This window comes from Pecten maximus, chromosome 2 (assembly GCF_902652985.1).
Source record: "Pecten maximus chromosome 2, xPecMax1.1, whole genome shotgun sequence".
Lineage (NCBI taxonomy): Eukaryota > Metazoa > Mollusca > Bivalvia > Pectinida > Pectinidae > Pecten > Pecten maximus.
The window spans coordinates 13,871,270-13,897,376 of record NC_047016.1 but is presented as its reverse complement, the minus strand read 5'-3'; the positions used below and the strand labels follow the sequence as shown (position 1 = coordinate 13,897,376).

General features: G+C 35.6%; 1 protein-coding gene across 1 annotated transcript; it reads left to right on the top strand.

Moving 5' to 3' along the window:
- The first annotated feature begins 470 nt into the window (after window positions 1-470).
- Window positions 471-21,124, top strand: LOC117318282 (proliferation-associated protein 2G4-like). Its single transcript, XM_033873284.1, has 13 exons — window positions 471-605; window positions 2,106-2,234; window positions 2,926-3,031; window positions 3,615-3,684; window positions 4,019-4,111; window positions 5,142-5,205; window positions 5,866-5,944; window positions 8,830-8,908; window positions 17,696-17,774; window positions 18,083-18,134; window positions 18,471-18,565; window positions 19,349-19,476; window positions 19,679-21,124. The coding sequence occupies exons 1-13, from the start codon at window positions 518-520 to the stop codon at window positions 19,775-19,777; spliced, it is 1,161 nt and encodes a 386-aa protein (XP_033729175.1). The 5' UTR covers window positions 471-517; the 3' UTR covers window positions 19,778-21,124.
- The last annotated feature ends 4,983 nt before the right edge of the window (window positions 21,125-26,107 follow it).

The following is a 26,107-nucleotide window of genomic DNA, read 5'->3' as shown; positions in this document are numbered from 1 at the left end:
GACTTATCTAATAGACCAGAGGTTTATTATTTAGATTAAGTCTAGACTATATAGAAACTTAATATTTTGTTCTTCTGAGACATTGATTATAAATCCCTCTCAAGATTGAAATTAAAAAGTCCATCCTGACGCTGTCTCTTTCCATTGGAAGTGTATTATCAAAAATATATTAAGACAGGTATGCCACCTTCCCATTCTTATTACAAATTAGAATCGGGACAATCAAAAATCTTAGTGTTAAATAAAACTAAATTAGTAAATATGCATGGCAATGTCAATAATTCGTACTACGTCCGACGGCAGGTTGTTGTTTTACATTGTCTCTGAGTGGTATAAGTATCGATGTAATATTACATTAGTTAAGATCTATATCGTGAACTTATATCTAAGTCTGTGACTACACATACTGTACGTGTATACTGTTATCATGTAGGATAATTGTGCAGGGGTTATCTACCTTAGATATAATCTTTCCCGCCACGCATTGCGATGAGAAGTCAAACACGTGAATTCCAAGATGGCTGACAAAGACGATCAAGAGGAGCCGACTCCGGCATCCGACATCGTTGTCACCAAATACAAAATGGCTGGTGACATGGTGAACGGTAAGGATTTGTGTAGAAACCAGATTTCTATGTTTTCAAATTAAAATGAGAACCTAAAGTACCCTAAGTTACAAACGATACAGTACATGCTGATTCTGAATTCTGCGCCATGCCATGTGCTTTTAGAAATTGCACAACAGTTGTGACAGATAAAACCATTTAGTTTGATGTAGGCCGTGTGGTGTCGCGGTAATAAAACTTAATGACATTGAAGATCAATATTGTGATTAATTGGTACAATATAGTTGCATTTGTATTTCAAAATATTAATGTATTGTTTCAATATGGACTATCTGATTTTCCGGGGGGGGGGGGGGGGGGGGGGTTCGTTCTTTGGGTTGTTAAATATATCATTTACAATTGTGTTCTCCAACACAGGGGTTACCTATATTTCATAAAAAAAATAGTTATGATACATGATTTAAACTATTATTTACGTTCCTTGGCATCATGCAGTAAAAATGAAACTTTCAGTTTGTTTTATACCCACTGGCATTTTAGGATTTTATGTCCATTATTTCTTCTAATCACGACTGAACATTGAAATATTTGAAGTTGTACGTTTTCATACTTCTTGTAATTGTGCCGTTTATCAGATTGGGCAGATATGTAATAAATAGTCCTGCTACACATGTGGGGTTTTGTCCAACCTATCCAAAAATAAAACCTTAACTTTTATATGTCATCTTAAGACTGTGGTATGTCTAATAAATGTTTATAAAACTGGTTCAGTTTATTCAATATGCTAATTAATATCCAAAATTCATGTTCAGTGTGGTTCGTCAGTGGTCATGAGCTTTGGTGTTGAAATCAGATATCAATTTTGAAATGTCTTAGGGTAAATTATCGTACATGTGCAAAGTGCCAAGCTATGCAAAACAATCCCATTCTACCACATGGAGCCACTAGAAGATTTGTGATAACCTGTGCTTGATGTAAATCCAGAAATGTTATTTGCAGTAGAAAATCAAAGTTGCAATGATAGGTGAATTCCTATATTTGTTGGTTTGGGGTTGGGGCATCTTCGCTAACCAAGGGTTACTCTACGCTAAGCTCCATAGCTTAGCGTAGAGTAACCCTTGGTTAGCGAAGATGGGGTGGGGGTTGAAAACAATAATATTGATCTATGAGAAAAATTATTGCAAGTGTTAACTCAATTTGGGGAAAATTTTTTTTCATCTAATTTGCTCTCAGTTGGCCAACTTGAAAGTGCACTTTCTAACAATCACATATATGCCATACTTCTGGGACACAAATAAAGTAACAATAAGAACACAAGAAATCTTTTCATAAGAGTGACTGCATGATTAAATACTGGAAATGTAAGTCTGATGTTACTCTCACTTAAATGACCATATTTATCTATGTTTGTCATTGGCAGCTATATAGATATTATCAATCAGCAGAGGTCTGAACACTGGTAAAGTGAAATTTGAATGTAGAACAAAAAAATGTCATTTGAATAATTTGAACTGATTTGGAAGTATTGTATGTTTACAGGAATCATTCAAGAAGTTGTAGAAAAATGTGTCGAAGGGGTGTCAGCACTATCAGTATGTGAATTTGGAGATGGTCGTCTTCTAGAGGAGACAAACAAAGTGTTCAAGAAAGACAAAGAGATGAAGAAAGGTGATTTGAAATGTGTTCAGCTGTGGAAGACTTATCCACCAGATAATGGATGGAAGAAAATAAGCTTTATCCACCAGATAATAGATGGAAGAAAATAAAAATTTATTTGAAAGTCCTTAAAAAAGTTTTTATGCCTGGATTCATCAGACATGTCTTTATTTCAAATATTTTGCTCTCTGATATACAGCGTTTGGACAAGGAATAATTTTACATAATTTAGGTACTTGGTCAATCAGTTGAATATTTCATTATTGTCATGTGTAATTATTGGCATTGTATAACTGTCACATTGTAAGTCTGTAAAAGTGTCGCCAACATTGAGCTCTAGTCTTTTGTCACTTCACATTATTTTTCAATGTACAACCATTCTTGAAGATATGTATGTTTTATATACTGTATTTGACCTAATAAGTGCACAGCGTGTTTGCAAAATCACAAAAGAGGGCTTAGCTTCTATAAAGCCATTTTAAGAAGACGGTTTCTGTGTGATCATGGGTGAGAAAAAACCCAGGTCTGATGGCCCAGGGCCAGTAGATTTGATGTTTGGGCAAGTGGATTTTGGTATTAAACTACTTACCGGATTGCACGAAAGTGGAGTTGCATTTATAGGGACGTGCACTTATCGGGTAGAATACGGTACGTCTGATCGTCAATGATGCAGTTTTGTTTCAAGTTGTAATGAAATTTTCAGGCATTGCCTTCCCAACCTGTGTATCTGTAAACAACTGTATCTGCCATTTTTCTCCACTCAAGAGCGATACTGAATTGTTACTGAAGAATGGGGATGTTGTCAAAATGTAAGTTGATATTAATATTAAAAATTTTGCTTTATAATGCATCTTTCAACTATTAATTACATAGATCTATATTAATTTTGATGCCCTAGTTCTGTTATTTCAATTTGCTACAAGTTTTTGGTGAATTTATATGCAATTATCTGAAAGTTTGTTTTCATTCACTTTAGTATTCATATAATTTGGCCTGTTTTACATATATGCTCTTTGACACTGATTCTTCACAGAGTATTCAAACTGTCAACCTTTTAACACTTTGATGTGAAGTTTGCCAAGGTACCAATAATTTTTCAGAAGTCAATATGTATAAAGATTTTTTCTAAGTCATAATCACCAGCCCATGGCTAGTAGACACTTTAGGCCAGCCAGTCAAAAATAGCCTGATATACAAAGATGGAAACATTATTCTCATACACCTATATTGCACCTTCCCGTCAATATTTTGATATTACTTTCGACATCATACTTCAAGGAAGCATAACATAAGGCTTTGAAGACTACTTTTATACTCAAGTTGTGCATTGAATGAAATCAAAATTAAATAGTCACCGAGATGTAATGCCTCTTTGTTATGTAAATGTTACAGAGACCTTGGTGCACACATCGATGGGTTCATTGCTGTTGTTGCCCACACACTGGTAGTTGGAGCCTCACATGTAAGTAAAATATTGAATATGCCAAGTCACTTTTAACCAGTTTTTGAATTTGAATCATTCTCATGGACAAATTGAAATGGAATCATCCTTGGGTGGTGAGGAATTTTTAATTTTGCTATGACAGAATCGACACTTTCCTCATCCCAAGGGGCAGGGCCTAATTGAGTAAACAATGCAATTTGGCCATGTCACTCTGACTCGAAACCTTGTAATGTTTTGAAAATTTTTCCCCAATTGATTACATTATATACAAGCATTTTTAACATTTTGTATAAATTTATTGCTTAAAAGAATGAAAAGTAAATGCAGTAATAATGTACATGTTATTTTACAGGAAAACAAGGTAGATGGTCGACGAGCCGATGTGATCATGGCAGCTCACCAGGCAGCCGAGGCGTGTCTCCGACTAGTCAAACCTGGCAATGACGTAAGTCGCTGATAAGTGATCTGATCATCTCTGTGTCTTTAACAGCAAATGTTCTGATATAGATTCAAAGTTTGTTTTTATGCCCCTGCCATGAAAGAGTGGGAGGGGCATAGTGTTACCTATGTCTGGCCTGTTTTGATGTCAGAAACTGTTGATGCAATCCTTATCAAACTGTGTTTCAAGGTGTCAAGTAGCAGCGGGGCATTTACGTCTTGCTTGCTGTTTTGGCATCCATCATACATCTGGGGGGGGGGGGGGGGGGGGAGGACTCGTTGTGTAAGTGTCACATGCAAGACAATAATCATGACTTTTGCAGAAGCATTTTCTCATTTATAAGTTAAGTCACCTGGTGAAACTTTTCTGTTAGCCAATACTGTATGATGTATACTATATGATGTTTAGTGAATAGAGTCTCTTGTTGCTTTAGATTCTCTCAATACCAGAAGTAAATATGTTATTACCAATGTAGGATTGTTGTGGTAAAGACAGTTTACATGAATTTAAATGTGTAGTGCTTATTTTTAGACCCACAAGTTCTTGGAATGTGTAGCTTGGTAGCTATCTCATTAATTACTTGGTGGAACATAAAATTGTCAGCCGTCTTCGGAGTTGAAGTCTCTTGTTGCTTCAGATTCTTCCTCAATGTCTGACACATTATGATATTGAGTTGAAACCTTTGCCTTACCTGAAGTATTTGAAGCACCAGGATGTACCTAGAACATGATAGCTTTGATATATATATGTATATATATACGGATTTGTAAACTGAAATTACCTCCCTTAGTATGCAAATCTGCATTTTTGTGTACTCAAGGAAAGACCTCACCATGACTTCATGTGTTTTTTCTTGGTTGAATCAATGAGAAGTTCTGGTATTGAGAACATATAATTATTTTTACAGTATGACCAAATGAATATTTAGATATTATATCTTGTCAAATTGATTTCTTGTCAAAATGTTTGATTTAATTTTGCTGTATGTAGCTGCTATGAAATTAATGGGTTTTTTTTGCATCTCTTATTGTTTTAGAATAACAAAGTGACAGAATCTATATCAAAAGTGGCCAAGGCCTTTGACTGCAAACCTGTAGAAGGTGAGTGATGATAACCTCTTAAATGTCGGATTTATGTTCATGTTAAAACTATAAATACTTAAGCTTCCCGAGTTACCATTAGGATTAGGATGATGAAAGTTCCCAGTATCTTGCTGGAATGAATGACCACCTGTCTTGTTGGTAACTTCCTCGGAAACTTGATTCTGCAAGATGAAGTGTTTGTGCCCTTTATTAAATATCAAAATGTTGCATATTAAATATTGATCATCATAAATCTTTTGGTTTTGATACAACTTCTGTTTTAATCGTTTTTGTTCTTTGATGAGAAATTTGTTATCTTAAAGTAAGAAATTAATCCAAAGATGAAGGGGAAAAGAAGTCTCACACTTGCACAGCAATAACATCTATAACTAAGAACAATGTTTTCCAACATGAAGGCAACATCCAACAGAAACATTAGACAGAATCTAAAACTTTGCAGTGCTTGTCTGAAATGAGCCCAAATTTATTACAGTAAAATTCATAAAAATTTATTTTGGTTTCTTACTTTTTCTGTGGAGAAAGCAGCAGATTCACAAATACTTCAAATTAGAACAATATTTGGCAACAATGTCTTTATAATGATAGCATTATACGAATGCCTACAGTACTTTTGACATCACAGTTAGTGTATGTAACTGTATTCCATATTACTGACAGGTATGCTGTCTCACCAGTTGAAACAACATGTGATAGATGGAGAGAAAGCCATTATCCAGAACCCAACAGAAGCACAAAGGTAATGTACTGATATTGGAGACTGCCACATCAAAGTTGGGGAAATAGATAGATCTCTTTATCTTAACATGGTCTAAGCAGGCTATTACACAATGTATTGTGCTAAGTTTGGGTGTGATGTATAAAAAACAAGGGATCACAGGTAAGACAGGATTCATAGGTTTGTTAAATGCATTCAATTCAAATTTAATATTTCTACATGTTAGTTCGTCAAATTTTTTGACAATTTGCGTGCATTTTTATACTGTTATGCATGTTTAAAAAAAAAAATTTACTGGTATATATGTACATTGTCTGACAATAAGATAATTATATATGAATTTAAAGCCTCTCTATATTTTTGTTTATAGATATATAAAACTTAATCAGCTAAACTTAATAATCCCTTAATATGGAATTATCTTCTTCCTTTGGTTCCCTTCAAGTCTGCTCAGTTAGGTCAACAATTCATAAGTTAAGTGTGTAATAAACATCTAGAAATAGAACTGAATCAACCCTTCCTACACCAAGTTACGTCACTGGATGATAAACAGAAAAGCACAGAATTGTTTATCCAATGCCGAGAAATTCAATGCAAATTCACATTTAAGCGATCTTAATTTTTGTCTGACAGACTCGGGATGACTCTTCAAGTCGTAAATGATGATGTGATTTTACCAAAACCTTTCCTTTGTTTTTGTGACAGTATGTCTGATAGGCTTGGGGCCTTTGGTACATGGCTTAGTTGCCAGTCTGCCATTCTTCAAACAACCAGTTTGTTCATGACATATTTTCTGCAGTTTATTTATATACATGGAGTGGAGCACCGCATTAGAGATTCCCCATTATTTATTTTCCCAGTTTTAACTGCAATTATGAAGAACTTTGGTATTGGTATCATTATCATTTAACACATTTTTGTAATTTTGTGCAAATTTATATATTATGAAAACAGAGAGAGGCTTTCAATTGTGCTATTTTTATGGCCATATCTTACGTTATTGTATGTTACACTTAAACCATTATTGGCCAGAAAAAAGTTTTTCACAAGGAATTTAAATGATGGATAATATAATTTACTACTAAATAGGAAAAAATATGAAGCCAAATATAGGTAAGTAAGAGTGTTTTGGTAAATAGTGACAGATACCCAAAACTCAATAACCCACCTCATCAGCTGTTGTCATGAATGTCTTCTGCCTGTTTGACTAACTCAAAGTTTGGAGAGTTGTAAGGTGATGTTCCAGATTGGTGTGAAATAGATATACATTTTGAAAAGAATAAACTTAGCAGTGTAATTTGTGATGAAAATACCAGGTACCTGCAGTTTGTAATCTATATCCGGTATTGAAGGGCTGTTGGATATGTCATTATAAGTGAACATTTTCAATAATAATTTCAAAATATGAAAGTCAGTCTAGTAAAAAAAAATTATCCAAAATTGTGCTGTTTCTAGCAATGGGCATGTTTAATCCCCCACCAGATTTGCTGCCTGCATTTTGCATGAAGGGAACGTAAAGCTTTTTGAATTGCTTAAACAGATGAGCAAATTTCAGAATTTCTCTAGTATCCCTGTATACTATATACTAAGTGTGGTTGGTTTGAAGTTTATCTGAAATTATTTTTAAAAATATTGGATTTAAAATGTATCTCTAGTGCACAACATCAGTAGATATAGCCAAAAGAAGTTGGTGTTCAGAGATTCTAAATTAAAAAAAATACGAAGAGAGAGAGAAAAAAAAACCATAGGTATTTGAAAATAACCATGATTTGCCTTTTGCACTTTGCCAACTGGTCTTTCTCCTGAGTGATGAGACTCCATATATCACCTGACACAGATGATGTCCTTGATACTCCAGGGATGTGTTTACTTTCGCTCTCTTCACACCTAGGATATATGGAAGTTGAAGGCTCAACCATCACAATCTTACGGATAAAACAAAAACAAATTTGATCCTTTGATGTACATCAAACAAATTTAGGTGTCCCATATTAAATTAATTGGCTTGTAGCTTGGTTGTCACTCCTCTGTATTAGCTTCCGATTTATCAGGTTTTTTCTTGACACCAATCTAATAGCCAGTTGTGTGCCATTAATTTTGCGATGACATATTCCACAGATGCAAAGAGCAAAAACAAATGTAATGTTTACCCCTAAAGTATCGAGGATGGACATTGACTGTCCACAACTCTCAATGATTCCTTTGTTTAGTCATGCTTTGTCTGTCCTCGTGCACCATCCGCCGTAAACTTTTCACATTTCAAACTTCTTCTCAAGTTCTGTGGGTGGGATTTAGCTGAAACTTGCCTGGAATGATCCTGAGATGTTCCTGACCAAGTGTTGTTATTTTTTCGGTTCAGTCTAAAATCCAAGATGGCTGCCATGGTAGCCATCTTGAAAAAACATATTTTAAACTGTTTCTCTTGTTCCACTGGCCATTCAGCTGGAAATCAGTGAGGAAGGAAAGGGAGCCAACAAAGTGTTATTTTTCAGCCTCATAAAACATGGCAGCCACGGTGGACATTTTGTAACATGATTGTGCAATCATAGTTTTCCTTAACAGCACCTATTTTAAAACTTCCAAGTTCCACCAGTGGCATTCCACTCAAACTTGTTTACAATGATCTTTAGATTGTCTTGACCAAGTGTTGTTATTTTTCTGGTTGGTCCAAAATCCAAGATGACTGCCATGGCCAACAATATGTATACTACAATAGTTCAAGGGTATTTAAAGTCAGATGACCGTTAAGGCCCATGGGCCTCATGTTAAGTAAGAAATTTATTGATGAAAGATTTTAGAACATTGTCAGAAAGCTTTAAGTACCTATTCTGAAATTAAAGAAAGTCACTTAGTTAAACAATGTTTATGATCCGCAGTAACCCCAATGTCATTTTATTATTTTACAGTAAAGAACATGAAAAATGTGAATTTGAAGTGTATGATGTATTTGCTGTGGATGTCCTTGTCAGCTCTGGAGAAGGAAAGGTAAGAACCCAGGGAAACAGATTTATAAATGTTTTATTTTCCAAAGCTTTAATTAAATAAACAAATTCAAGAAGTAATGGACAACTGACTAAGCCTATATAAACACTCCCTTAATTTGATTACTACATATATTGTTGGATCTCATTGATATTGTAATCTAACTTGTGTGTTACTTTTCATGTTGATTCTGAATCTGTTGGCCACCCAAGCTTCTCATTAAACAAAGCATTTCACAAAAATAAGGATATCGGCCTCAAACTGCAGATTATGTAAAATATTGGACAGTCTGAAGCGCTGCTACACGCAACTCTTTGTGTTAATATTGGACAGTTTCAATATCTATTCAGTACATATATGTATGTGGAATGAACCACAAGGGCTATTGATAAATTAAAGAATAAGGTTTGATGTCACACAACTGTGTTTTAATCTTAAAGAATGACTGATACAGGTGTGCAAGATTGTAGTATGTCTAGTTTGATATAAAATATTTGTAATTTATATTCAATAGACCCACAAGTTCTTGGAATGTGTAGTTTGGTAGCTATTTCATTAATAACTTGGTGGAACATAAAATTGTCAGCCGTCTTCGGAGTTGAAGTCTCTTGTTGCTTCAGATTCTTCCTCAATGTCTGACACATTTCAAGTTTAATATATTTTATCTATACATCATCAGATTTGGGCTTTTCAGATCTGTTGATGTCCTTTGTGACTCTTATCAATACACTATTTTTCTTCTAAACAAAAAAATAACAACTAAAATTTGATACAAAGGTCCTCTTGTGCCATTGTTGTTACTTTTCTGGTGACATAAGGCTACTCAAACATATTGGGGTTTTTAGTTTTTTTTCTTTCCCTCAAATTTTGTATAAATGTTTTACATGACTATGGTGTCAAGAAAGTGTTGTTACAAGTGTTAATTCTGAATTCATTATTACCTCTCGAGCTTCAGACATTACCTACTTCTCACCTACTTCTCAAAAGTGACAGGACTGATTGTTTAAGTGTTTCTTGACTTAATTGGGAGCTTTTTTTTTCTTTTTTTTTGTACTTATTCTGCTGATTGCGATGTATCCACTTCTCTTCAATTCAAAATGCAAAACTACATTTTTTTTACCAATGTTTCATCCAAGATGGCCTTCTAGCCTCTCCATTATAAATGACAAAGATAGATATCCAGTGTTGTATTATATCTGTTTTGAAACAAATCAAAATATTCAACTCCTGCAGTTGACCCACAAGTCTTGGAATGTGTAGTTTGGTAGCTATTTCATTAATAACTTGGTGGAACATAAAATTGTCAGCCGTCTTCGGAGTTGAAGTCTCTTGTTGCTTCAGATTCTTCCTCAATGTCTGACACATTTCAAGTTTAATATCTTTTATCTATACAGCATCAGATTTAGGCTTTTCAGATCTGTTGATGTCCTTTGTGACTCTTATCAATACACTATTTTTCTTCCAAACAAAAAAATAACAACTAAAATTTGATACAAAAGTCCTCTTGTGCCATTGTTGTGTTACATTTCTGGTGACATAAGGCTACTCAAACATATTGGGTTTTTTTGTTTTTTTTCTTTCCCTCAAATTTTGTATAAATGTTTTGCATGACTATGGTGTCAAGAAAGTGTTGTTACAAGTGTTAATTCTGAATTCATTATTACCTCTCGAGCTTCAGACATTACCTACTTCTCACCTACTTCTCAAAAGTGACAGGACTGATTGTTTAAGTGTTTCTTGACTTAATTGGGAGCAAGTTTTTTTTTTGTTCTTATTCTGCTGATTGCGATGTATCCACTTCTCTTCAATTCAAAATGCAAAACTACATTTTTTTTACCAATGTTTCATCCAAGATGGCCTTCTAGCCTCTCCATTATAAATGACAAAGATAGATATCCAGTGTTGTATTATATCTGTTTTGAAACAAATCAAAATATTCAACTCCTGCAGTTGACCCACAAGTCTTGGAATGTGTAGTTTGGTAGCTATTTCATTAATAACTTGGTGGAACATAAAATTGTCAGCCGTCTTCGGAGTTGAAGTCTCTTGTTGCTTCAAATTCTTCCTCAATGTCTGACACATTTCAAGTTACTTAAAAGAATGATTTTCTCAGCAGCATCAATTTGGGATTTTCATATATTTTGATGTCCTTTATAATTATAGACAACTCCTATCAAAACATTGTTTTCTTGTAAAATAAATCATTCTCAAGTTTTAAACAAGTCCTCTTAGGCCAACATTATTACTTTCCTGGTCAGACTACTCAACCATTGCTTAGCAAATTATTTTTTAACTTTGTATAAATGTTTTGCATGTTCAAGGAGGGTGTCAACAAAGTGTTGTTACTTGTGCCAATACTTAATTCATGATTGCCACTCAAGCTTCAGATTGGCAGAGATATTTCCTACATCTCAGAAAAACAGGACTGTTTGTCTCATGTTTAAGTGTTTCATATGTTGGGAGCAAGTGTTGTAAATTGTGTGCTCACTCTGAATCCATCATTCTTGTTCTTGCTGTTGATTGGGACACTTCTAACTTATCTAAAAATTGACTGGGTGATTGTAAAAATGCAAAGAAATGAGTTGTCTCACCTGTACTTTCTGTACCCATTTTTAATCAAAGATATTCTCCCTGGCCTCCTGATTAAAGATTGGCTGATATGGATGTTCAACTTCATGGATGCATTATGTCTTGTTTGAATTATACAAAATATTTAACAAAAGAGCCACAAGTTCTTGGAATGTGTAGCTTGGTAGCTATCTCATTAATTACTTGGTGGAACATAAAATTGTCAGCCGTCTTCGGAGTTGAAGTCTCTTGTTGCTTCAAATTCTTCCTCAATGTCTGACACATTTCAAGTTTAATATCTTTTATCTATACATCATCAGATTTGGGCTTTTCAGATCTTTTGATGTCCTTTGTGACTCTTATCAATACACTATTTTTCTTCCAAACAAAAAAATAACAACTAAAATTTGATACAAAGGTCCTCTTGTGCCATTGTTGTGTTACATTTCTGGTGACATAAGGTTACTCAAACATATTGGGGTTTTTTGGTTTTTTTCTTTCCCTCAAATTTTGTATAAATGTTTTACATGACTATGGTGTCAAGAAAGTGTTGTTACAAGTGTTAATTCTGAATTCATTATTACCTCTCGAGCTTCAGACATTACCTACTTCTCACCTACTTCTCAAAAGTGACAGGACTGATTGTTTAAGTGTTTCTTGACTTAATTGGGAGCAAGTTTTGTTTTTGTTCTTATTCTGCTGATTGCGATGTATCCACTTCTCTTCAATTCAAAATGCAAAACTACATTTTTTTTTACCAATGTTTCATCCAAGATGGCCTTCTAGCCTCTCCATTATAAATGACAAAGATAGATATCCAGTGATGTATTATATCTGTTTTGAAACAAATCAAAATATTCAACTCCTGCAGTTGACCCACAAGTCTTGGAATGTGTAGTTTGGTAGCTATTTCATTAATAACTTGGTGGAACATAAAATTGTCAGCCGTCTTCGGAGTTGAAGTCTCTTGTTGCTTCAAATTCTTCCTCAATGTCTGACACATTTTAAGTTACTTAAAAGAATGATTTTCTCAGCAGCATCAATTTGGGATTTTCATATATTTTGATGTCCTTTATAATTATAGACAACTCCTATCAAAACATTGTTTTCTTGTAAAATAAATCATTCTCAAGTTTTAAACAAGTCCTCTTAGGCCAACATTATTACTTTCCTGGTCAGACTACTCAACCATTGCTTAGCAAATTATTTTTTAACTTTGTATAAATGTTTTGCATGTTCAAGGAGGGTGTCAACAAAGTATTGTTACTTGTGCCAATACTTAATTCATGATTGCCACTCAAGCTTCAGATTGGCAGAGATATTTCCTACATCTCAGAAAAACAGGACTGTTTGTCTCATGTTTAAGTGTTTCATATGTTGGGAGCAAGTGTTGTAAATTGTGTGCTCATTCTGAATCCATCATTGTTGTTCTTGCTGTTGATTGGGACACTTCTAACTTCTCTAAAAATTGACAGGGTGATTGTAAATATGCAAAGAAATGAGTTGTCTCACCTGTACTTTCTGTACCCATTTTTAATCAAAGATATTCTCCCTGGCCTCATGATTAAAGATTGGCTGATATGGATGTTCATGGATGTATTATGTCTTGTTTGAATTATACAAAATATTTAACAAAAGAGCCACAAGTTCTTGGAATGTGTAGCTTGGTAGCTATCTCATTAATTACTTGGTGGAACATAAAATTGTCAGCCGTCTTCGGAGTTGAAGTCTCTTGTTGCTTCAAATTCTTCCTCAATGTCTGACACAGTTGAAGTTTATTATTATCACGTAAGAGGTAGAATTGGCTTTTCAATCAAATCTTTTCATTTTGGTTCTTCCTGTCTATAAACATGTCTTATTATCAATATTTCTTGCAAGGGCTTTATTAATAGCTGCCCAAAGGGAGGACTCAAAGTTTTATACAAAAGAAGTGATTTTATCCAAACAATTTTAGGTCAAAAAGTGAGCTATTATAATAACTTTTTGTCCGTCATCACCCATCATGTTTCACATGTTCTTAAACAACTTGCATTTTCGACTTCTCAATAACCAAGAGGCCTAGATACCTGATATTGGACTTACAGCATGATGGTATGAAGGTCTATGAAGATTGTTCAAATGAATGACCTTCACCTTCATTTGAGGGTTAAAATGAATTACCTTCACCTTCATTTGAGGTCATGGGGGTCAAATATGTCAAAAGCTTTTAACAAATTCTCATTAAGCAAGAGGTCCAGAGACCTGATATTGGGCCTAGAGGATGCTAGGGTTGCCGCCTATCAAGTTTGTTCAATTGAATGAACTTGACCTTCAAGGTCACAGGTCTAATATGCTAAAATGTTAAATGACTTTTTCTCATTAAGCAAGAGGTCCAAAGACGTGATATTAGGCCTGTAGCATGCTTGGCAGGGATAAATCTAAGCCTTTTTAGCAATCGTTTATGGGTAGTTTCCCTTCAGAATTTTTTTTCATTTCCCCCCTCAGAATTCTGTTAGATTAGCTGAAATATTGCAGTTATTTACAATTTTTTGGCAATAATATCTCCAAATCCTTCAGATTTGCTTTTCTAATTGAACTTTTCATATTTCCCTTTTTCAGAGCTGACTTTCCCCTATTATCCCAAAAGGGTAGTTTCTCTAAATTCTAGATTAATCACTGCTTGGGTGAACGACATTGACCTCAAATTCAAGGTCACATGCATCAAATCTGCAAAAAATATATCAAAGTTCAGGGGACAGTTAAGACCAATTGGTACACCCCCACCCCTTAGAAATACAATTACATTTTACTGGAATAGCCCTGAAGTGCTCAGTTTATCTTTCAATATATATCTTTAAAATACTAGAGCCACAAGTTCTTGGAATGTGTAGTTTGGTAGCTATTTCATTAATAACTTGGTGGAACATAAAATTGTCAGCCGTCTTCGGAGTTGAAGTCTCTTGTTGCTTCAGATTCTTCCTCAATGTCTGACACATTTCAAGTTTAATATATTTTATCTATACATCATCAGATTTGGGCTTTTCAGATCTTTTGATGTCCTTTGTGACTCTTATCAATACACTAATTTCTTCAAACAGAAAAAAAACTTAAAATTTTATATAAAGGTCCTCTTGTGCCATTGTTGTGTTACTTTTGGTGAAATGATAAGACTACTCAAACATTTTTTCTTAAATTTTGTATTAACGTTTTGCATGACTAAGGTGTCAAGAAAGCCAATTCTGAATTTCATTGTTGCCACTTGAGCTTCAGACATTTCCTACTTCTCAAAAAGTGACAGGACTGATTGTTTAAGTGTTTGACTTGGGAGCAAGTAAGGTTTTTTTGTTGTTGTTTTTTGTTTGTACTTATTCTGCTGATTGAGATGTATCCACTTCTCTTCAAGAGTAAACCTACATTTTTTACCGATGTCCATTTTTGCCATATTTAATGGAGAGGCTAGGGAGGCCATCTTGGATGAAACATCGGTAAAAAATGTAGGTTATAATTATAAAATGTTTGAAACAAATAAAAATATTCAACTTGATATAAAATATTTGTAATTTATATTCAACTGACCCACAAATTCTTGGAATGTGTAGCTTGGTAGCTATCTCATTAATTACTTGGTGGAACATAAAATTGTCAGCCGTCTTCGGAGTTGAAGTCTCTTGTTGCTTCAAATTCTTCCTCAATGTCTGACACATTTCAAGTTTATCAATATCAGCTTTTGAGTTGCAAATCTCTTTTGTTGTAATATGATACCAAGATCCACATGGGCCATAATTGTCAGTTTAAAGTATACATGTGACATCTTCTCAAGAAGTGATTTGATAGGTTTCTCCTTGCTAAGTACAAATGGTCCATATTATTCTGTCAACTCAATATCCATCATTAGAGCACAGGCTTCTGATTGGCATAGACATTATTGATATGGAAATATGACAAATAATTATCTCCAAAGTAGGTTCACTTACAAAAGGGATGGTCAGGTGGTTGAGTGGAACGCACTTGCCTTTCACCTAGAAGGCTGAGGTTGATTCCCGATATGACGTGAAAGGTATTGGGTTACCTGCCCAACCACATAAGTTTTCTCTAAGTACTCGTGTTTCCTCCCATAGTAAGACCCCGCATACACTTTCAACCAGGCCAACAAGCATGATTAATATAACTTGTTTCGCAATTGTTATAAAATAAATTAAGTTCACATATGCTCCTTGTGACCAAGTGTGTTTACTCCTACTCCAATAGCAACTGAGGTGGATGTTAGAAGTTGCAGTATGTCTTGTTTGGAATGAATGAAACAACAATTTGTATCCCTTGTTATTAGACCTTGTTAAGTTTTATCAAAATGGTCTCCCTGGCCTCTTGATCGAAAATGGCCGAGATGGATGTATTATGTCTTGTTTGAATTAAACAAATACTTTACAATACAGCCACAAGTCTTGGAATGTGTAGTTTGGTAGCTATTTCATTAATAACTTGGTGGAACATAAAATTGTCAGCCGTCTTCGGAGTTGAAGTCTCTTGTTGCTTCAAATTCTTCCTCAATGTCTGGCACATTTTGAAATTTAATAGAACTGCTTGGATAATGTACATGTCTGAACTAAGGCATTATCCTGTACCAGAAAATTAAATGTCATTACCGGTAAATATTAAATTTCATGTGATATGCAGAGAAAATGATGTGACATATTGAGTGATGATTCTACATATGTACTTCTGATTCAGAGACTTTTAGAGCTTTTCTAGAATGGCTTAATTGTCTCAAAACTTTTTCCTTATAAGGTTCAGAGTAATTGTTAATAAAATTACGCTTGGTCTGTATTGTATGACCACTCTGTTATTACTCCCCTAGTCTCTTCATTAATCTCCTAGTCTTGTCATTAATCCCCTAGTCTCGTCATGAATCCCCTAGTCTTGTCATTAATCCCCCTAGTCTTGTCATTAATCCCCTAGTCTTGTCATTAATCCCCTAGTGTCTTCATTACTCCCCTAGTCTCTTCATTAATCTCCTAGTCTTGTCATTAATCCCCTAGTCTCTTCATGAATCCACTAGTCTTGTCATTAATCCCCTAGTCTCGTCATTAATCCCCTAGTCTTGTCATTAATCCCCTAGTCTCGTCATTAATCCCCCAAGTCTTGTCATTAATCCCCTAGTCTCGTCATTAATCCCCTAGTCTTGTCATTACTCCCTTTGTCTCATCATTAATTCCCCAAGTCTTGTCATTTATCCCCTAGTCTTGTCATTAATCCCCTAGTCTTGTCATTAATCCCCTAGTCTCGTCATTAATCCCCTAGTCTTGTCATTAATCCCCTAGTGTCTTCATTACTCCCCTAGTCTCTTCATTAATCCCCTAGTCTTGTCATTAATCCCCTAGTCTCGTCATTAATCCCCTAGTCTCGTCATTAATCCCCTAGTGTCTTCATTACTCCCCTAGTCTCTTCATTAATCCCCTAGTCTTGTCATTAATCCCCTAGTCTTGTCATTAATCCCCTAGTCTTGTCATTAATCACCTAGTCTTGTCATTAATCCCCTGGTCTTGTCATTAATCCCCTAGTCTCGTCATTAATCCCCTAGTCTTGTCATTAATCACCTAGTCTTGTCATTAATCACCTAGTCTTGTCATTAATCCCCTAGTCTCGTCATTAATCCCCTAGTCTTGTCATTAATCCCCTAGTCTTGTCATTAATCCCCTAGTGTCTTCATTACTCCCCTAGTCTCTTCATTAATCCCCTAGTCTCTTCATTACTCCCCTAGTCTCTTCATTAATCCCCTAGTCTCTTCATTAATCCCCTAGTCTCGTCATTAATCCCCTAGTCTCGTCATTAATCCCCTAGTCTTGTCATTAATCCCCTAGTCTCTTCATTAATCACCTAGTCTTGTCATTAATCCCCTAGTCTCTTCATTAATCCCCTAGTCTCTTCATTAATCCCCTAGTCTTGTCATTAATCCACTAGTCTTGTCATTAATCCCCCTAATCTCGTCATTACTCCCCTAGTCTTGTCATTACTCCCTTTGTCTCATCATTAATTCCCCAAGTCTTGTCATTTATCCCCTAGTCTTGTCATAAATCCCCTAACAGTTAGTCTCGTCATTACTCCCCCTAGTCTCGTCATTAATCCCCTAGTCTCGTCATTAATTCCGGGGCCCTAGACTTGCCTTTAATCCCCCTAGTCTTGTCATTGATCTTGGTCTTGTGTATTTCCTTGTGGTATCTTTAATGTCTTGATTTACTTTTTTAGGGAAGGGAGTTAGACACTAGAACTACTGTATATAAGAAAAAAGATATGGTTTATCAACTGAAGATGAAAGCCTCAAGACGTAAGTACGGTAGTTATTACACACATATCTTGGATACAAGAGAAAGCTTCTTGCTATTTCGCACTAAGTGTGAATATTGCATACATGTCATCAGCATTGAAAATAATCTAAAATCAAAATGGATTTATTACTTAAATTATTATTATCTTAAATTACTAAAGGAAAAGGTAAAATTATGAGAAATTTACACTTACCAATCAGTCAAGTACATAGTCTCTTATACTGGTCTCGGCCATCAGACCTGCCCTTTGTTGATTTTCTTATCAAGCATTGCATTTTGAGCAAAAGATGAATTTGTTGTTTTTCAGAATTTTTAAGTGAAGTAGACAAAAGATTTGGTCTAATGCCTTTCACATTACGGTAAGTAATAGAACCAATATCTTGTATCATGATTGTTATCACTTTAATTTCTCAACTTATATTTATCAAACTTTGTGTAAAATATGGTAAGAACTTAAATGAGTGCATATTTTAGTGTTCCAAGGTGAAGCGAAAGCAAGGTCATCCTCATCAATATTAATCAGATTTGTTCAACTAATTAAATGCTACCTTATAAACAATATTAATCAGATTTGTTCAACTAATTAAATGCTACCTTAAAAACAGAATATTTGTAAAATTATTTACATCCACAGTGAATAAGTTGTTACGGGAAATAAAGAAATGAAAGAGCATAATTTGTCTTTATACTTTTAGGTTATCAGAGGATGAGAAAAAAGCTAAGATGGGTGTTGTGGAATGTGTTAAACATGAATTAATGCAGCCATTTGCTGTTCTTTATGAGAGAGATGGTAAGTGGATAAGAATCCCTATAAGGCCATAGAAAATTAATTAATTGGTTCTTAGGCCCACCTGCATTCCAAAAAAAAACCAACAGAAGCTGCATTACCAATTTTAAGATAAAAAGTGCCCTAATGCGCCCATAAACGGAGAGGGGGGGGGGGGGTGATTGTTCTAGATTCTTCTAGTTCGCACTTCAGTCATGTCAATATTTCAAACATTTGAGCGAAAGACAGTTGCAAGCACTAAAATAAAGAGACCTAGTTGATGCAAATGGCTGAAGGCTTTGATATAGCTATAGGTCTGACCGCGAGGCGAGTGCTTCTAAGCCCTCTATTGACTCTGATGACTAATGACATGAGGCACGCTCTGTGAATGGCATCAAGCTGACAGTATTTTTCAAAACGATATCATCTGTCAATGAAAGCCTGATTATTGTCAGTGATATTATAGACAAAATTATTCATTTGCAGAAGTAAACAGCATGTCAATATTCAATACCATATTTTAGCATACGATTTACCAAGTTTTTAGCAAAACAATTCCAGTCCTGTACATACATGTGTTCTCAAATTATTTCATTGTTTGGTAAGGACTGTTCCAAAATTATCAAAGTGTGAGGAATTTAGCTCACTGGGACAAAGTTGAGGTGAGCTATTGCTAGCCCTCAATTTTATCACCACTTGTTGTTAGCATTGATATTCTTAGCTCTAAATTAACAAATTTTATAACCTTAACTGAAAAGTGTGCAGCTTAAGTTGATGCACTTCATTGTTTGGCTTTTTATTGCCTAGGTGAATTTGTGGCCCAGTTCAAATACACAATGGTTCTGATGCCCAATGGTCCACTGAAGTTGACAGGGATGGCATTTGATAGTGATTTATACCAGACAGATAAGACAGTGGAGGATGAAGAACTCAAGGTAACACTATACCAACTTTTTATTGATCATGGATACTTTATGGTTGTTGTACATAGTGACACTAAGGCTCATAATGCTGATCTTCATTTTCTTCAAAGCAATTCAATAACATTGTACTCAAAATATGAGTCCATAGATTTTATACCTCAATGATTTTTAACTACAGTAATTGGGTTTTGAATGTAGGTTGTTTCTTTTTCAGACGCTCCTTGCCCAGTCAGCATCACGGAAGGCAGCCAAGAAGAAGAAAAAGAAGGCAGGAAAATCTATGGCTGAGAACGCTGCCCCTGAGGATGAATAAGTTATGCCATTGTTGACTTATCATAGTGAAACTTTTATGGAAACGGCATTAAACTAGATGAATGTAACACCATGGACAGTGTGATGAGGATTGAGATATTGGAATCTGAAAGTCTCTCCCTCTAACACAGGCTGCAATGTGCTGTAAGGCAGCTGACCTCAGGCTACTGTGATTCACTGTACAGTCTCCTATAAGCCTTGCTTTTCTTCAGAGGGGGGTTAGGGAAAATGCAGTTTGGCTGTAAATATGCAGTTAGCATGTTCAGAGATATTTTGAGATAAAAAGTGACTTTTTTTTTAGTTCACATAATAATATTTTATAGAATTGTTAAAACATTTCCTTTTGATACACTTAACAATTATCTTTCCACCTTTTGAATAAAAACATCAATATTAGTTTGGTTTATGATGTATACCGGATATTAACAAAAGTTATATAGTTAATGAATTATGAATTGAGAGCTAGTTGAATAAAATTCAGGGCAAATTATGTTTATTGATATAGATTGATCTAGAACATGCACTTGCTGTGTATGTGCTTTAGGTACGGGGTATTTGGTGCATGACTCACTGGTGTTGGGTGAAAGTTAAATTTTGTTTAGCATGAAGGTTGTTACATGCTTCATAGTGATAAAAGAGGTTTGTTCAATATTTGCTTGTCGTATGTTTAAAATGTACTGAATCAGGAGAGCATTTTCGATCATCTTCAACAGTTGATATGTTTTCTACCCACATCGATAATTATAACCTGTTGGTATGGCTGATTACAGTATATGTGTATCATCAACAAACTTAGAATAATGTAACATCTGCATTTACTACTGACTGACTTGTCCCAAGTTTTCTTAATGATGGACCATATTTATTTTTTATATCTATTTCATCAAAGGTGGGTCAATCCAACTTACATGGTTTATTATTTTTATTTCTTACACCTGGAGATATACACAATGTCAATACATTAAACATTGACCAGACAGGTTTCTGTACATTCAGTAAATGAAAGAAGAGAAGATTGGCGGTTGTTTATGTAATGATAATGGATCTAAATTCATCATGTTACAGGGTGATACTGGATAACAATTAATCCTAAAGGATGTATTCACTACCAGTGTATTTCTTTGAAGATTACCATTGAAGTTACATCTTAAAGGGGGGAAATTCTTACTGATTCTGTGAGTGTGATGTCAATCACACATTTGATGTCATTTACTTATGTTTAGGCTATTTAATATAAAGTTATAAATGAACAATGACCTCATTTGGACCCAGATCACTATAATTAATGAAGGGAAGGCAGTTGATTCACCCAGATGGAAGAGATGAATAAAACAAGTGCTATCATCCATATCTGTATTGCTTTTCTTTTTCACAACATTTTAGATCAACACAGAAGTTTAGGGAATCGCAATAGCAAAAATGAGGCCCAAAGGGCCTGTATTACTCTCCTGATATTGACTTCGACGATGATTCAAGACCTTTCAGTCAATAACAAGAAGTTACTCAGGTGTTTTTATCAAAGTTGACTGCTGTAACATTAGTATGGGTCAAGGTCATTCCTTCCTACAAACTATGCTGTACTATATCCCAGGAAGCAAATTTTTAAATATTATTCAATACCTTTTGATAAACCAGAAGAATTAAAATTTGTTAGGTTTCTTACCAGGATCTTTTCAAGGTACATGAAACTGGATATAAAATATAAGTATTTCAATGATTCTTATATATGACTTTAATCTTCGGAAGCATTAGCATACTACTCTGAATCAAAACTTGCTTTTCATTGCTGTATGGCATACTCATTCTCCCCATCATGATTCCCCACATCATCATCAGACACACCATACTCTGCTATTGGCCTCCCAATGCACCAGAGAATCGTATCGCCTTTTACAAATGTTGTTGGCCATTTCCTGAACATGATTAAATGAACTTTTACCAGCAATATGAACATAATTATGTTTCAACAAATAAAATTTTATTCAAATGCACCATGACATGTACAAGTGCTTCAGTCCTTCTGTGCATGTATAACTCTTAGAAATAGTATATTAATAGTTATAGCCAAGCAAATATGAAAGGGAAAGTATTGTTACAACTATCAATTTCATCTCATCAAAGCTTGGTCATTTGTAATGGGAAATCTATCATTTATGAAGTAGAATATCAAAGAACCACAATTGATCAGTCATTTTTTGTAAATTTAATAAAGTGTAAGTTTTTATGACCATTTGTATAAAATAAGACAGAACCGCCACCAGTTATATAAAATAAATAATTTAAAACGGTCCTCTATAATTTGAAAAAGCATAGCACCGCTCTCTGATATAGAATTGGGCATAACAACGCCATCAGTTACATAAAATGAGTCATAACGCCAACAGTTACATAAAATAAAACAAGGCGATCAGTTATTAGCGCACCTGCCCGAGCGTATGCCGTTGTGCGGCGTCCGTCCGTCCGGCGTCAACTTTTTAGCCCACCATCATCAGATGGTGGGCTATTCAAATCGCCGTCCGTAAACAATTCTTGTTATCGCTAATCCTCAGAAAGTACTGAAGGGATCTTTCTCAAATTTCATATGTAGGTTCCCCTTGGTGCCTAGTTATGCATATTGCATTTTGGGACCGATCGGAAAACAACATGGCCGACAGGCAGCCATCTTGGATTTTGACCATTGAAGTTTGTTATCGCTATTTCTGAGAAAGTACTGAAGGGATCTTTCTCAAATTTCATATGTAGGTTCTCCTTGGTGCCTAGTTATGCATATTGCATTTTAAGAACAATCGGAAAACAACATGGCCAACAGGCAGCCATCTTGGATATTGACAATTGAAGTTTGTTATCGCTATTTCTCAGAAAGTACTAAAGGGATCTTTCTCAAATTTCATATGTAGGCTCCCCTTGATGCCTAGTTATGCATATTGCATTTTAAGACCAATCGGAAAACAACATGGCCGACAGGCAGCCATCTTGGATATTGACAATTGAAGTTTGTTATCGCTATTTCTCAGAAAGTACTGAAGGGATCTATCTCAAATTTCATATGTGGGTTCCCCTTGGTGCCTAGTTATGCATATTGCATTTTGGGACTGATCGGAAAACAACATGGCCGACAGGCAGCCATCTTGGATTTTGACCATTGAAGTTTGTTATCGCTATTTCTGAGAAAGTACTGAAGGGATCTTTCTCAAATTTCATATGTAGGTTTCCCTTGGTGTCTAGTTATGCACACTGCATTTTGGGATCGATCGGAAAACAACATGGCCGACATGCAGCCATCTTGGATTTTGACCATTGAAGTTTGTTATCGCTATTTCTGAGAAAGTACTGAAGGGATCGTTCTCAAATTTCATATGTAGGTTCCCCTTGGTGCCTAGTAATGCATATCGCCTTTTGGGACTGATCGGAAAACAACATGGCCGACAGGCAGCCATCTTGGATTTTGACCATTGAAGTTTGTTTTCACTATTTCTGAGAAAGTACTGAAGGGATCTTTCTCAAATTTCATATGTAGGTTTCCCTTGGTGTCTTGTTATGCACATTGCATTTTGGGATCGATCGGAAAACAACATGGCCGACAGGCAGCCATCTTGGATTTTGACCATTGAAGTTTGTTATCACTATTTCTGAGAAAGGACTGAAGGGATCTTTCTCCAATTTCATATGTAGGTTCCCCTTGGTGCCTAGTTATGCACATTGCATTTTGAGACCAATCAGAAAACAACATGGCCGACAGGCAGCCATCTTGGATTTTGACATTTGAAGTTTGTTATCGCTATAATTCTCAGAAAGCACTGAAGGGATCTTCCTGAAATTTCATATGTAGGTTCCCCCAGGTGCCTAGTTATGCATATTGCATTTTGAGACCAATCGGAAAACAACATGGCCGACAGGCAGCTATCTTGGATTTTGACAATTGAAGTTTGTTATCGCTATTTCTTAGAAAGTACTGAAGGAATCTTTCTCAAATTCCATATATAGATTCCCCTTGGTGCCTAAATTTTAAATTTTATATATAGGTTTCCCTTGTTTGAAAAGTACTAGAGGTTTGTTCTGAATTTACACAGATTAGTAAGACTTAGAAGAAGAGAAAAGTAGAGAAAAGATCAATCTTACATGGAACCTATGAAGAACATTCAATGGTGGGCGCCAAGATCCCTCTGGGATCTCTTGTTCATTTAAACAACTTATTCTCAATAACCAAGAGGCCCAGGGACTTGATATTGGGCCTGTAGCATGCTGGGGTGAAGGGCTACCGAGTTTGTTCAAATAAATGACATTGACCTTCATTCAAGGTCACATAGGTCAAATGGGCTATAATCTTCAAACGACTTCTTCTCAAGAACCAAGAGGCCCAGGAACTTGATATTGGGCCTGTAGCATGCTGGGGTGAAGGGCTACAAAGTTTGTTCAAGTAAATGACATTGACCTTCATTCAAGGTCAAATAGGCTATAACCTTCAAACGACTTCTCAATAACCAAGAGGCCCAGGGACTTGATATTGGGCCTGTAGCATGCTGGAGTGACGTGCTATCAAGTTTGTTCAAATAGATGACCTTGACCTTCAATCAAGGTCACATGGGTAAAATAGGCTATAATCTTCAAACGACTTCTCAATAACCAAGAGGCACAGGGACTTGATATTTGGCCTGTGGCATACTGGGGTAAAGGGCTATCTAGTTTGTTCAAATAAATGACCTTTACCTTCATTCAAGGTCACATGGGTCAAATAGGCTATAATCTTCAAACGACTTCTCAATAACCAAGAGTCCCGGGGACTTGATGTTTGGCCTGTAGCATGCTGGGATGAAGGGCTGCCAAGTTTGTTCAAATGAATGACATTGACCTTCATTCAAGGTCACATGGGTCAAATAGGCTATTATCTTCAAACAACTTCTCAAACACCAAGAGGCTCAGGTACTTGAGGTTGGGCCTGTCTGTAGCATGCTGGGGTGTAGGGCTACCAAGTTTGACCAAATGAATGACATTGACCTACATTCAAGGTCACAGGGGTGAAATATTTTAAAATCTTGCGATAGCCAAGAGTCACCAAGACCCGATATTAGGCCAATAGTATGCTGGAATGAAGGACTAGAAAGTTTATTGACATGAATACACCTAGCCTACTCTGATATTTGAAAAAAAATGGTTATCAGCATAGTATCTGTAGAAATAACCTAAATCAACTGCAAATTTGCTGTAGAGCCAGATGAGCGATACAGACCCATTGGGCCTCTTGTATAAAATAAGGCATAACACCGGTTACCGTCATCATTTATATAAAATAAGGCATAACACTGTCATTTATATAAAACAAGAGGCCCAATGGGCCTGTATCGCTCACCTGGCTCTACAGCAACTTTGAAGTTGATTGAGGTCATTTCTAAAGATACTATGTTGATTACCTCTTTATTCAAATATCATTGTAAGCTAGTTTTATTCATATTGAAAATTTTCTAGTCCTTCATTCTAGCATGCTATTGGCCTAATATCAGGTCTTTGAGGCTCTTGGCTATCGCAAAATTATTGTTTACAGATTTAAGCTGATTTGACCCATGTGACCTTGAATGAAGGTCAAGGTCATTTATTTGAACAAACTTTGTAGCCCTTCACCCCAGCATGCTACAGGCCCAATATCAAGTCCCTGGGCCTCTTGGTTATTGAGAAGAAGTCGTTTGAAGATTATAGCCTATTTGACCAATATGACATTGAATGAAGGTCAAGGTCATTTATTTGAACAAACTTTGTAGCCCTTCACCCCAGCATGCTACAGGCCCAATATCAAGTCCCTGGGCCTCTTGGTTATTGAGAAGAAGTCGTTTGAAGATTATAGCCTATTTGACCCATGTGACCTTGAATGAAGGTCAAGGCCATTTCTTTGAACAAACTTTGTAGCCCTTCACCCCAGCATGCTACAGGCCCAATATCAAGTCCCTGGGTCTCTTGGTTATTGAGAAGAAGTCGCTTGAAGATTATAGCCTATTTGATCCATGTGACCTTGAATGAAGGTCAATGTCATTTACTTGAACAAACTTTGTAGCCCTTCACCCCAGCATGCTACAGGCCCAATATCAAGTCCCTGGGCCTCTTGGTTATTGAGAAGAAGTCGTTTGAAGATTATAGCCTATTTGACCCATATGACATTGAATGAAGGTCAAGGTCATTTATTTGAATAAACTTTGTAGCCCTTCACCCCAGCATGCTACAGGCCAAATATCAAGTCCCTGGGCCTCTTGGTTATTGAGAAGAGGTCGTTTGAAGATTATAGCCTATTTGACCCATGTGACCTTGAATGAAGGTCAAGGTCATTTATTTGAACAAACTTTGT

Coding starts and splice junctions, on each gene's coding strand:
- LOC117318282 (XM_033873284.1), top strand. CDS start 518: ATGGCTGACAAAGACGATCAAGAGGAGCCGACTCCGGCATCCGACATC. Junction 3,685..4,018: donor TGGTAGTTGGAGCCTCACAT/GTAAGTAAAATA, acceptor GTTATTTTACAG/GAAAACAAGGTAGATGGTCG. Junction 4,112..5,141: donor TAGTCAAACCTGGCAATGAC/GTAAGTCGCTGA, acceptor TTATTGTTTTAG/AATAACAAAGTGACAGAATC.